Consider the following 14,455-nt stretch of genomic DNA (forward strand, 5'->3'; position numbering starts at 1 on the left):
ATCAATAAGTTGGGCATGTTTACTTCTGTGTACCAAGCATTTTTGCATAAATGGAAAAGGCACCTTCTCGCAGATGATGGAAAAGGCACCTTCTCGCAGATGATGGAAAAGTATTTTGGAAATGAGTGAGGTCAGGAATTACAGAAATCATCCAGCCATTACTACCTAAGACCAACCTCTTCTGAATTTTGGTTTGGCACCAGCCTCTTCTCCCTTTCTTCCTTTTTTTCAAGTTTACCAAGTTGTGACGGGGGAAGAAGGGGAAGACAAAAGCTGAGAAGACTTTTTAAATTATTCAACTCTGCAATGAAAGCTTCTGAGCATGTTTAGAATCTGTGCTGCTGATGTGATCTCAGGGAAGACCAATTTTCAGCTCATTATTCATTGACCAAAGACTTCTTCATATGTTACACCGAACACATGTACAAACTGTCTGTACTCATGTACACATGTGTGTGTGAAAGCATGTTCACTATTCAGCTCAGATGCTGAGATCTAGCTCCAAGGGCCTTCTGGCAGTTCCCTCACTGCAAGAAGTGAGGTTATAGGGAACAAGGCAGAGGGCCTTCTTGGTAGTGGCACCCACCTTGTGGAACACCCTCCCTTCAAATGTCAAGGAAATAATAAGTAACTATACAACCTTTAGAAGACATCTGAAGGCTGCGCTGTATCAGAAAGTTTTTAATGTTCACTGTTTTGCTATGTTTGTATATATGTTGGAAGCTGCCCAGAGTGGTTGGATTAACCCATTCAGATGCGGTACAAATAATAAAATTATGTTGGGGATGATGACACTTGTTGAATTGTTCACCTGAGCTATTGAGCACACAGGTACAGTGGTACCTCGGGTTACATACGCTTCAAGTTACATATGCTTCAGGTTACAGACTCCGCTAACCCAGAAATAGTGCTTCAGGTTAAGAACTTTGCTTCAGGATGAGAACAGAAATCGTGCTCCGGCGGCGCGGCGGCAGCAGGAGGCCCCATTAGCTAAAGTGGTACCTCAGGTTAAGAACAGTTTCAGGTTAAGAATGGACCTCTGGAACGAATTAAGTACTTAACCCGAGGTACCACTGTACATGCACTACATACCCACTGATTATTAGATTTGAATAACTATTGGTGTATACAGCTCAACATGGGCACACAGATTTTATGCTAATTGATTTTAACATGGAAGTAGCCATATAAGTGATGTTAGAAGAATTTGCTAAAGTCAGGAGAGGCAAGCTAACCCAAGGATGATGGGCAATGGGCAGCTCTTCTGTAGTAATTAATAGGATTGTGAAAGCTGCATAAGATGTTTCATAGCGCAGTACTCTGCATATCTACTCAGAAGCACCATTGATTTTACTGAGGCTTTCTCCCAAATAAGTGGCTAGAGAATAGTAGCCTCCGTCATCTTTTTTTTATTTTTCATACCAGGTAAATTAATGAACCTATCTACCAGAGGTTCTTGTAATCCTTTTGCCAGCCTCTCAGAAAAGAAATGTCAAGCACTGCAGCAACTTGATTTTCTGTTCTAACAATTAGAGTATATCACAGGCCACACAACAAGATCAATACCTGTCTGGTAAACTGTTAATAAGTGACAGCAAAAGACTGAACATCTATAAAGAAATAACTTCTTTAAATGTCATTTTTGAAGAAACAGAGCCACCATATTTATTTATTTACTTATAATTTACTCAATGCATAATTAAGCCATGCATATCTCATCTATCTTGAATCAGATATTGCAAAACATTGGCTGCCAGTTTGTTTTCCGGCTCAGTTAAAGGTACTCAGTGTTTAAACCTTTTGGCCTCCCAAATTGGAAATACCATTTCCTCCCCCAAAGTCCATGTCACAGGTTAATATTGTCAGAGTGAGGATCTTTTGGAAGTTCTCCACCCTATATGGAGGTGGCATCCCAGGAGAGGGCGTTCTCTGTAGAAGCCCTTAAGCTGTGGAATTCCCTCTCCACAAAGGTGTATCTGGAATCTTCATTTTGAAGTTTTCATCAGATGCTGAAGGCACACCTCTTTGCCCTGGCCTTTGACATGTGAGTTGTAAATTTTAAGACAACACAGATCAGAAATAACCTTGTATGTCCATCCCTACTCTCAAGAGGAAGGTGTATACCTAATGCTTTATGAATCATCTGCTGATGATGCAGCTTTTTTGCTTTTGCACATTTTAGAGGTATTACTGTTTGTGTCTATGCCTGTTGCTATTGTTTCAGAATTACTGTTTGCCGAGAGTGGTTTTTATTCCTGCTTATTATTTATGTTGTGTTTTACATTTTTGTTAAAAAGCAGGAAATAAATATTTTAAATAAACAAATAAGTATGCACAGGAAACCCATTGCCAACTGTGGCAGATGGAACTCTATGAGTACATGGGGCACTTACCCTTGCCATTGCACCATTTGCTACCATATAGCTAGATGGCAGCCCATGTGTTCATTCTTTCTGGATCTGGACATACCGCATGCACAGACTGTCCACTTCTGTCTTTGCATCCAAATTTGTTGCATTCCCAATGGTCAGAAACATGCCCCATGCTTCTTCCACATTCATAGCAGCCAAACCTCTGATCTCAGGAAATGCAGATGCTCAGTGTCAGCTATGGCACTGGCCAAATGTGTTCGTGACCAATGGCTAACATCACACTCATTTCATCCAGCTGTTCTGTCATAGCGATTTATATAGGAAGGCAAACTCAGGAAATATTCCTGATTGCAAGGTGGGGGCAATGAGCATGTATTTTTGGTGTCGGAGACCTGCAGTTTGTCTTTCTCTGCCTTCTGGAGAAATGTGTATACCTCATTTATTTGCCTTTTCAACTTCATTGGCTCTCTTGATTGGCTATTACTAGGCAATAGCCAAATGCTTTTTTAAAAAAAAGAAGAAGAAAAAAAATGAAAAGAACGGGCTGATCATAGCAATGGTAGCCAAGGTTTCCTCTGCATATTTTTACATTTTATTCCTCTTGTTTTACAGCCAGGTTTCTGCTAGCTCTTGGACTGGTTCAATACACTCTACTAAATGTTCATTGTATCTACCACCTTCTTATCCTATTTCAGTAGAAAGAAATCAATGGGAATTGATTTTGAAATGTCCAGCCTTATCAGGTATTGACTGAGAAGATAGTACTGCGTATGGATTTTAACAAAGCCTAGAATGCTGGAAATGACAACCTAGGACTAAACGGATGGTTGGACTCTCGCTTGTTTTACAAGTTTATCCCTCTCATTGCCCCTGGCTCTTGGATAGTGCCAATTCCCTCTTGATGGTTCTCCACTAAAGCCGGATTCTAGTGGAATATAACATGGGCTGGAGGAAAACGCAGTTGCTCTTGGAAATACAAATGGTGCCAGCAAATGCTATTTCAGCAATTATCCATGTTTAGCAATTATGCTAATGTTGATTCTCAAAAGGCTGTTATTTGCTCAGCATGTTCTTCTTACATTATCTCTGTACCTGTCTAACCCTGTATTTTCACATGCACTATTACAGGTTGTTTGTCAAGTTAAGTGATGTTTTCAGTAGGGAGTGTTGTCAAGGCACTGTTGGTTTTACAGGATTCCTAGACCCACCCACCCTGCTTTGCAAATCCTACACAGTTTCTGCCATGAACAGAAAATTGCAGAAGCCTTAAAGGGGAGAGGAACAAATCTCACCGTGTTCACAAAAGCTCTTTTTGTTCCCTGAAAGGAGTAGTGAGGGCTTTGGTTTAGAATACAAAGTTGGCCAATTGGCTAGTGGGTTCTTCGATGCCATGTTTAACAGGAAGATGGCTATTCAGAACCATTCAAATACTGATTTAAGATACTCTGGAAGTTTGTAAACCAAACAGTATCAAATATTTTAAAGAAGTAAGGACAGGTAAATAAAATAAATGTCAGAATATGGAGGAACAGGGGTAGCCAACATGCTTTTACTGCAACGCCCACCATTCCTTTTTTTCAAGTTTAGAATACTTTTATTTTTCTGAAAACAACATTTTTCTTCCTTTCAACTGCACAAAAGAGCAGTTACAAAATAGGAAAATTGTCTCTTTTCCATTATCATACATAATATTTACACCAAGAAAACTGCATTTTAGTGGCAGCAGCTGCATTTATCTGATAGCGGCTCTTTGCAGACACAACCCTTGGCACATTTGTTGAATCCAGCTGGGCAACAGGAGCAGCAGCTTTTTTTTTTTTTTTGCATGAAGTACATTTCCAATTTTTGCATTTGCAGGAGCCGGCACAGGAACAAGAGCCACCAGTTGTGCAGGCATAGTCCTGAGGATCCATCGCAGTTGCAGCAGTGATCACAGATCGGAGGATCAATCAAGGCAAGAGGAGATGTGTCAACTCCCACCATTCCTAGCCATTGGCCATACTGGCTGGAGCTCCAAAACATCTGGCGGTCACCATGTTGGCTTCCCCTGGACTAAACTCTCCATAGGCTAGAGTCACTTCACCTTGCAGATAGGCAAGAAATCGTTTTAGTAGTTCAAACAAATATATGTCATTGCTGTGACCACCTTTCTCCTTCCTTCCTTGCTTCTGTGATTTGGCTCAGGGGAAGAGAAGTACTCATAGGGATGGAAGGTATCCAATTCTAAATGCTTTTAGCAGAGCACATTGCATGTGTGTAGTGCACACTGGGAAGGGGGATCAGCTTGCTGGAGAGGAATGGGCAGATGGCAATTTGGAATCCTTCACGGAGGTTTGATTTGTTAATGCTAAATCAATTGGGAACAAGGCTTACGTTCTCCATGATTCCACCACTGAGCAGCATCTTGTCTGCATCCTTGAAGATAGCTTTGTTTCAGATGCTGTTCAGATAAAACAGGATTCTAAGGCTGCCAGTTTGCTGTGAAAGAGCGCACAGTTTAGGAAATATGAAATCCTGCCCATAACCTCCACTACAGAGTTCCTCCTTTAGAATGTTTCTTTCATGGATTGGAATGGACAAATATGACAACTGTGGCTTCTCTCTGTGTCTCAGTTTTTTTTTTTTAATCTTCCGTGTGATTCACCACATTTATGTATCACTTTGCCTTTTGCTTTTTTAAAGGTCCTCGTGAAAGTTCATCAGCGTTTCGGTATGCAATTCTGCCTAATAGACACATTTTTGCAAAGTAATTCTCCTTAACAGATGTTATTTTCAACAATATCTGTATTTTTACACACTCTTCACCCTTGTATATGCATTTTTGTGCACACTATTTTCACTGCACTGAAAAATTCAGAGAAATCAAAGAATGGCTGCGTTTTGGATTGCATACTGTTTCACAAGTTGCAAATTAGGTAAGTCCCCATTTAAATGTGAACAGGATCAAATTTCAACCCCAACCCTACCTACCTATGGGTGGTTCATCTTGCTAGATCCCCATATCCAGCCCCCAGGGCAGTGTGGACTGTTTCCACTATAGAACAGAGATTTCAAGAATAATGCAGAAGAGGCATGCACCAATGGCATATTTGGAGTGAAAGAGACTGGATCCATGCACCCCCTCTTTTTTCCATTCCTCCCAACACAATATTGTCACTGCATGCATATGCACTGCTGAGCATCTAGGTCTATGGAATGGGTCCAAATCTTTCAGCTGTGACATGCTATTTACTATGCGCACTGTCTGGGCAATTCATCTTTAGCATAGGTAATTCATTCCCTCTGGCCACTATACTTTGCCTTCAAAATTCAGTCAGAACTCAGCTCCACATTACATTTTTTAATCTTAAAATATTCAGCTTTACCTACAAACACAGAACATACCGTATTTTTCGCACCATAGGATGCACCGGACAATAGGACGCACCTTGTTTTAGAGGGGGGAGAACAAGAAAAAAAAATTCTCGCCCTCTCTGCCCAGCGCCCCTTCAGCGAAGCGGCAGGCGGCGCTGCACAGCGAGGGGAAGAATTTCCCCCCTCTTGTTTTCCCCCTCTAAAACAAGGTGCCGTTTAAGGTGCGTTCAGACGCCTTCAGGCGGCTACCTTGGAAGCCTGGAGAGCGAGAGGGGTTGGTGCGCACCGAGCCCTCTCACTCTCCAGGCTTCAGGTTCCTTTCGACCTGCTCTTTGGGGCTGGCAGGGGGAAGCCCACCACCAGCCCCAAAGAGCAGGTCGGGGAGCAGCGGAAAGGCGTGCAGGCAATAGAGGCTCCTGCCATAGCCGCATGTCACTTCTCCAGCCGGGAGAGGGTCGCGGGGGGATACCTTAGCCCCGTGTACGCTCTCCCGGCTGGAGAGGTGGCGCACGGCTATAGAGGCTCCTGCCATAGCTGCGTGTCACCTCTCCAGCTGGGAGAGGGTTGCTGGGGGCTTCTCTAGCCCCACGGGTGCTCTCCCAGCTGGAGAGGTGGCACGCGGCTAAAGCGGCTGCTGCAATAGCTGCGTGTCACCTCTCCAGCCGGGAGAGGGTAAGCGGGGCTTCTTTAGCCCCAAGCGCGCTCTCCCGGCTGGAGAGGTGGCGCGCGGCTATAGAGGCTCCTGCCATAGCCCCGCGTCACCTCTCCAGCCAGCAGAGGGTTGCGGGGCTATGCTGTCTTCGCTCCATAGGATGCACACACATTCCCCCTTCATTTTTGAAGGGGAAAAAGTGCGTCCTATGTTGCGAAAAATACGGTAATGCACAACATTAAATTTAGTTGGGCATTTCAGGCAATATCAGATGATGCCATTCCACTGGTGGAATGACCTTTGAACTGGCAGAGGTAATCAGTAACACAGGCAGAGGGGAGGCATTTTCCCCCAAGTTCCCATCCCCATGGAATCCCCCTGTGTACAGCCCCCACCAAAGTGCAGGACCCACCAGACCAGTGTGCAAGGTTGCTTGTGAGGTGTAGGGAGCAACACCAGAAAAGGGAGTTGTTAAAAAAAGAAAAAGAAAACACACACACACACCTTCTTCCATTTTAACAGATACCTCCACTGGATTAAAAGTTTTTGCATGTTCAGACCCAGAAACCTCCCCCCTAAATAAATTCACACTTGACTCAAATTTTGGTTTTTGGCAGAATTTAGGCCACAGCTTTATTGATTACAGAAAGTGAATAGTTGCATAGGCTGTGGTTCGACTAGCTCCCTGCCATGCAGGTACTGTAGTGCTGACCCAGGGTTCCAGCATAGGTCAGCCAAGGGTGAACATCTGGATAAGCGGAAAGCCGGGAACAGGCTATCTCCACCACCCAAATGTCCCCCTGGACTCAGGCACGGGCACAACCCCCTCTCAGGGGTTGACCAAACCATCGAGTCCCTGGATTCCTTTAATGGAATACCCTTCACATAGGGATGGTGAGACTGTTCTCCCATCCCTATCACCTGAACCAGAGCCTATCCGCAACCTTACAAGTTATGAAGATTTGCTACGCAGCAGGCGAAAGCCAAATGGCAACAGCCAATCAGCCAAGTGGGGAAAATTCCTGCCGTGCCCCTGTCCCAACGACAGGTGACACATGAAGGCATAGCAAGGTCAAGTGCAAAGCCCTAAAAGTAGGGAGAGGTGGGGGGGTGTTCTGAATGCACGCTCCGAAAGAGGAGGCTCTGGGTCATGTGCATGGGTATAAATAGATCCCTTGAACTGTTTGGACTGTGTCCCATTGGCCAGATTGCACCCAGCTACGAGGGACCCACCAATCAGGTGTTGTGGCTGACCAATCGTACCCACCCACAACACAGGGTGTCGGTGTCTAGGTCTCACCACAATATGTGCCCTCTTTAAGGGAGGACCCGAATTCCCAGAGAAGAGCATTGGATATCAGCCTTTGCTTGGAAATACTGATAAATAAGTTACTAAAACTTTCTCACAACTGCATACAATCGTCAATAAAGATGAAAGTAAACTAAGTTCTAAAAGCAGAAAGGCTGCATGTAGGGTGACATGAATATAGGATACAACTAGTGTGAGGGCTATCTATCTCAATAACTCAATAACTCATGCCAGAAGCGAGAGATTAAAGCCTATCCAGGAAAATCAAATATTTTGGCCATAGAATGCTGTGATATTGCTACAAGAACCTTCACAAAGAAGTATTCATCTTCAAATGCTAAAGCCAAGCAAAGTCCGATGTGGACTGATTTGGCAACTCTTGGCTTTGAGGGGAGTAACTGAGCTCTAATTGTGTCCTCCTTTAAATGGCTACATTAAATGCCTCCTTTCCACCCATGTCACGTCCTTTAATGGACAAACTGTTCTTTATTGAAGTTGGCTTTTCCTTTTCTCATTGGAACGGCTGCATCAAAGCTCTTTTCTAATATGCTGTCCCATTTCCGAGCAGCTTAATGTTTGGCACTTATTTCTTGCTGTTGCCTTTTGCAAGTTCCTCATCAATTAAAGTTTTGGAGATATTTTTCTTTAAATCAAGACAGAGCCATGATATTTAACTAAACAATGATGAAAGTGTCAGTAAAAGCACATTAAGGTATGGAGAAATGGTGCTAAAGGCATTTTCAACTGTGACTATAAGTATTCCTTTAGTCTTGGTCTCTTTAATTATTTCTCCTCTCTGTTATGGTTTAGCATCATTCCTCCACTTCTCATTATTGCATCTTCTTCCCGATTGGCATCATGGCTCATCCCAGACAATTCTTTTAACGGATGCCTGGTTATATATTGTACCTTCTGTATGTTTATTTCTTGTTTTGCAATTTGCTGTAAGACTTTCACTAAACTAAGAAATTGGGAATCACAAGTGAACAGGGTGATGTCATGATTTGGGATGTCACAGAATTCCAACAGAAAAGAAAAAGTGTGCAGAATTTTTTCTGTTCATGTATTTGCTCATTGTCAGGAATGGATTGTGAAAATGGAGGTTGCATTTGTTGCCAGTAGATTCACCCCCACCCCCACCCTCACAGATATGCAATTAATAACATTAATGAAGCTTGATTAGCTGTTTATTTTAACATGGTTACTAATCTTGCATTTGCATTCTGTAGACTACAATGGCAGAGAATAGATAAATACAATTTACATATTCTTCAACTCCTCCTGTCATGATGAGATGATGATGGTTGTCAATTGTACCCTTTGCTATATTCTAACTTTTTGTTGTGCGTGCTATGATGCTCCACACATTTACTTGGATATAAGCTCCATTGAAACTGACTTCTGAGTAAATATGTGCACCACACCTTTTGAGAACCACTGTCTTCACTGGATATAAACCCCACTGAATTCTATGGTATTTATTTCTGAGTAGAGAAGGCTTGCAATTTATACATTTGTACTCCCCCCCCCAAAAAAAAAACACCTGTGAGAAATTTGCTCAGTTCCCCCCCCTCAGTCATCTCTAGCTGTGTCGAACATCATTAGCCCCCTGAAGGCATGAGGCACAACTGAAATTAGTCAATATCTGCTCCTTCTTGTCTTCTGTGTATAGGACTGAGGCTGCAATCCTTAACTCCTTACCTGAAAGTAAGCCCAATTGAATTCAATGGGTCTTGCCTCTGAGTAGACATATTTATGCTTGCAGCCTGTGCTACTACCATTCTCCTCCAACTGTCCAAGTGTGCTGGGCATCTTGATGGGTCATTAGCTACTTCATTTACTTCAAAAATGCAATTCTAAAACACAGAAGCAGCAGCAAACACTTCAACATGAAATCAGGTGATGATAACAACAAAAAGTATGTACAGTTCTGAGCATAGGGAAACGTGAGTTGAATAATGGTGTTTTTTGCAGAAATTGAACTGCAGCAGAAAGGAATCAGCTCTTCATCAGGCAAATGCATGACAGAACGGACATTGCTAACTTCCTCCCTAGTGCATAGAAAAATGTTAGGATATTTCCGTTCCACCTTAAGAAGGGAGCAGGTTGTTGCGTCACAGCCTGCGTATTTCCTGTTCACAGGATGTTTCTGTTTTTTGTATAAAGCTTTTGTTTCCTCTCTCTGTGCCTGAACATCGAAGCAGGCAGTCATGTTTTTTCTTTGTTCTGACCAACGCTGAATAAAGCTGTAAATAATGCTCTCCTGAGTGCATCTTTTGTTGTGCGAACTCTGCTGATAGAGCGTGCACGAGCCCTGGAATGTGGCAAGCTATTTCTGAGGCTCGTGTCGCTAATTGACTGATACTGTATCTACGGGAGATCGATGGATCGTCCGGAATCAACGTGGGGTCATGATGGCCTTTGTCTCCCTGGCAGTATCCCAACAACCACATAGGGTCTCCCTGCATGACTCCTGCGCATGCATTTTGCAGGGTTCCAAACAGTTCAGATTCTATATGCAGACATTTGTATACACATAAGCTCTGAGATCAGAGATAAGCATCATCCCACTATTTTCTTCATTCTTAATGTGACAGAGATAGTCATATTAATAGAATTACAGTGTTTGACTTGCAAAGATTTCATGTTGAGCTGCTGCTAGGATCTCCGAGCTAGGTTTTCTTTTTTTGCAAGTGGCTTCCGGCTGATCCATATAGAATCAAATGATTTGTGGCCTGTTCTTGCATGAGGCCTAAGCATCCTATCATTGGGTCTTTAAAATAATGTTTGCTATGCTGTGTTTCAGCTCTGGGTGCTTTCCTTTGCCTTCCTGCTACCTGAATTAGCATCCCTGCTGCCATTCAGCAGGAAATGTGGGGCTTGTGTAAAGAGGGAAAGATGACTCCAGCGCTATATGTGTGAGGATTAGAGTTTGCTGTTAATAGCTTTGAGCTCAAAGCAGCTTGAGAATGGAGGGGGAGATCTGATTCAAAGAAGAAAAATGATAATTTGGGCCTGGAGGGAATTGGGGAGAGCCTTGGCCAAATTGGAAATTACCTTTTGGTGCTCTTACGCTGTAATCCCTGCAACTCCAATTATAGCAGAAAGATAAACTGTTTGACGGTGTCTTACAACACCCTGCCTTGTACACGACTTAATCCATCCAATAAGTCTTAATGAAATCATTATTCTTATGACGTCTAATTATAGTTTCTTGGGCCTCTAAGCACAGTGGAGTATAAAGGATGGTATTGAATTCACTTCTAAATGGGGAATAAAAGAGCAGACTGAAGCTCAGCTCCTACAATGCTTCTGAGGCGCTTTCTGCGTCGTTGCGTTTAATTCAGCACGAAGATTTGATGCGCAGCACATATCAGGGGTTGGCGATAGGGAGCTGGCTTGGGTTATGAGGCAAAGTCGATTGCTACATTGGGTTGGAGCTATTTCAGCTCTTACAGATGACAGGCTGTGCATGTTTTTTTTTCCATGGCCTTCCTAATCAATTATCAATCATCCAAGACAGAGATGATTAGTAACTTCACACTGGCTGGGAGAGGCGTCCAATAAAACTTCATTTGGAAGAAGAAATAAAAAGAAAAAAGAAATAAAGAGTTTCATTTTCCATTGCACAGGTCTATGATTGCAAGAGAACTAACCACATGCCATTCCTAACACTCCTGGGGAGTTGGAGCATATTTGGCTTATTCCCATTTGCTACTTTCAGTGGCCAACAAGTGGCTAGGACAAAGACAGATGAGAAAATGGGAGTGTGTGCCCTAAAAAAAAAGAAAAAGGAAAAAAGATGCAAAGTATGAAGACTCAAGTAGGGTACCTGCTAACACCCACCCACCCACTGCTGCTCTTCACTGATACCAGGAATATCAGTAGACACAGCCCCTATGCACTCTCTCTCTCTCTCTCTCTCCCCCCCCCCTGATGTCAGAATGCTGTCAGCAGCTTCCAGCTGGTTGCCTAGGAAAGCATAAAGACAAGGAAAAGTTTCTTACAGTCCTTTTTTATTTCAATCTGTATAGAGGGAGGCTATAGAACCCAGCCTCTTGGATAATGGTATTGTCTCGAGTGACTCTCCACCCCCCGTCTCTCCCACTTGCTCATTCCTCATTCTCATCGTCTCTTATATGGGTGCTGCTACATGCCCTCTGTCTTTGAGCTCTTTGCTCTCCTACTTTTAAGGCTCGCCAGGCTCTGGGAGATAGAGGATCTGGAATGCTTTCTAATAACAATGTGTCAGCTGGGTGTTGTTCTGGCTCTCCCATGATTTCCCAGCTTTCCCCCTCATCTGCCTCTGAGCTGCGACCTCCCTCAAACCCCTGCTGTAAATCTATACTGTCTTCCTCTTCTTCCTCCCTAGAAGGGTCAGGATGGGGAGGCAGTTTCCACCATTCCTCCTCTGCCCAGTCTCTGACACCTGGTGTTCACAAGGTCTAGCAGCCTTGTATGCATGCTTGGACATGAACGTGAGACTGCACAAAAATGGCACAGTTTGGATTTTCACTGGTCTTGTAAAGAGTGTTCATTAAGACCATAAGAAGAGCCCACTGGATCTTGCCAGTGGCTCTTTTAGCCCATAAGCCAAGCAAATGCCCATGGGAAGGCCACCACCAGAACCTCAGCTCAACAGCACTCTCCTCTCCTGCAATTTCCAACAACTGATATTCAGAGTGAAGCTGCCTTTGACCATGAATATTTGTTTGTTTGTTTAATAGCTGAAAAATGTATAATTCATACTTTCATAAAATATATCAGGGTATTATACAAAATATAATTAAATCAGAAAAACTATCTATAAACATGAAATTAAAAATATCAATTAAACATCAGTAGTTATTGGTTGGTTTAAATGGCAATTTGTTTTGCTGATTTGTACAACTATGATGACTAATTTCACATTTCTAAGATATTTCATATTTATGTTATATTAGAATCACAGAGATGGAAGGGGCCTTCAAGTCCAACTCCCTGCCGCTGTTGGAAAATCTACTACTACAGCAACTATATATTGTAATAGATTTTTTAAAACGTCCAAAATGCCATATGGAGTTGAAACAGGTGTCTTGATGAAGCAAATTGTCTGGACTTGTTTCATTTTGACTTCAGGCTTCAGTTTGGCTCCCAAATAGCTTTGGTCCTCCTGATCAATGACCAATAGGAGATGGGGAAAGAGTTTACAGACTTTCTTTTCAAGGAAAGATGCAGGGGAGTCTATTGATGAGCTTACTGGAGTGACTGATCAAGGAGAAGTGGGGCTGCTCACTGGACAGCCAGATATTGGTGCTTGCAGGATCCCAACATTCAGCCACCCTAAAAGATGTCTGTAAATCCAGAACCTGAGTTCAGTGTCTCACCTTACCTCTTGGAAAGGGATGCAATGAAACCAGTGCTGCAAGCACTTGATACGGGGAAGGATTGCACCCTTGAAAACAGTTGATAAGGGACAAAGTTCAGGGTCTATCAAGGATTCTTGAAGGAACAGCCTTTTCTGGGAATGCAGGTCGTCCCCCCACCCTACACAAACCAGTGGAGACATGTACATATGTCTTCATTGGTTTGCACAAAAGAACATATGAAGAGCTTGCTGGATCATGTCAGTGGCCCATCTAGTCCAGCATCCAGCACATGATGAGAAAAAAAGCTTGCAGCTTTGAAGACACCCGGAAGAGGTTATGCACAAACCAGCCAAGAACCCTGTTGCCCCAAGAGTCCTTATCAGGAGGTGGGATTCAACACACACATACCATTTCCTCATCATATTTCATGGGGAGACACAAAGCTTCAGGTTTTCTGTAAAGAAGTTCTGCTTCAGGCCAAGCTGAAGTGGGTCTCTGCCACAGCATTAGAGTGGCACCTGAGCCAAACCTTGTTTTGGTGCATACGTCTTGTGTTGAACTTTAATGCAAGTCTGTAGAAAATGCATATGATACAAAGGACATGTTCAAGACATAAACCCATGATTGTAGTGAAAAGCTATCCCAGGCTTCAAAATCATTACAATCTCAAAGTCCATACCAGCCTTTCTTGACACGGCTTTCAGCTCCTTTCATGTAAGCATCAAATTCTCCACTTCCATGTGCAAAGAGCTCCTCTGCTGCATAGCCTTTTGTTTCTGACTTATCTGTCCTTACTCAGAAACTGACATTTAGACAGATGATTCCTCAAGGCCATCTAAATCAGAGAATTAATGCCCATGGCTAGTCTTGAGTGATAGAAGGCCCAGTCTCTGAAAGCTGTCAGGAGTGTGTAGGGAAAATTTTCTTAGGGTATCAAAGGTTTTCTCTGCTGCTTCTGCTGCTAGCCATGACCTTATCAGAAAAATTGCTAATGGTTTGATGATTGCATTTTATTTCAAAGGCATTCATTTATCTCCTTCTGCCTTCTAGCCAGTTGGCACCTAATATATGTTCTGGGAGGCTCTGTCATTTACTGTTGACTAAATGCTGCAATTGTGGTTTCTGGTTTTCAGAAGACATGGAAGACCACCATCATGCTCCAAAACAGGACTGAGAAGTCCTTTCATCTTTGCAGAGAAGAAGGTATAGGCTGTTCATGTGTCCAAGGACAGTCCAGCATTTGAAGATGACCTTTATTTGAAGGGCTGCCTATTTTACAGAAAAAGAGCCCCGAGAAGGGAGAGGACAGGCCTTGCTGGCACCTGGGCAGCAGACTGAGCAGAAACACAAATCATCATAGTCTGTGCAGTGTATTTCTATTTAAAGCCATTATTCCCAAATTTACCTCTTTATGTATAAA

At 43.0% G+C, this 14,455-nt stretch overlaps 1 protein-coding gene across 1 annotated transcript; it reads right to left on the bottom strand.

Annotated features, from left to right (window-relative positions):
- Window positions 1-4,085: 4,085 nt before the first annotated feature.
- LOC310764953 (metallothionein-like) lies at window positions 4,086-4,336 on the bottom strand (the record flags this gene model as incomplete). The annotated part of the gene is given in 2 exon segments (XM_083619342.1): window positions 4,086-4,187; window positions 4,190-4,336. Coding segments are annotated over 2 exon segments (198 nt in total). The 5' UTR covers window positions 4,286-4,336.
- Window positions 4,337-14,455: the final 10,119 nt, after the last annotated feature.

The sequence above is a fragment of the Podarcis filfolensis genome (genome assembly GCF_964270895.1).
Source record: "Podarcis filfolensis genome assembly, chromosome: 6".
Lineage (NCBI taxonomy): Eukaryota > Metazoa > Chordata > Lepidosauria > Squamata > Lacertidae > Podarcis > Podarcis filfolensis.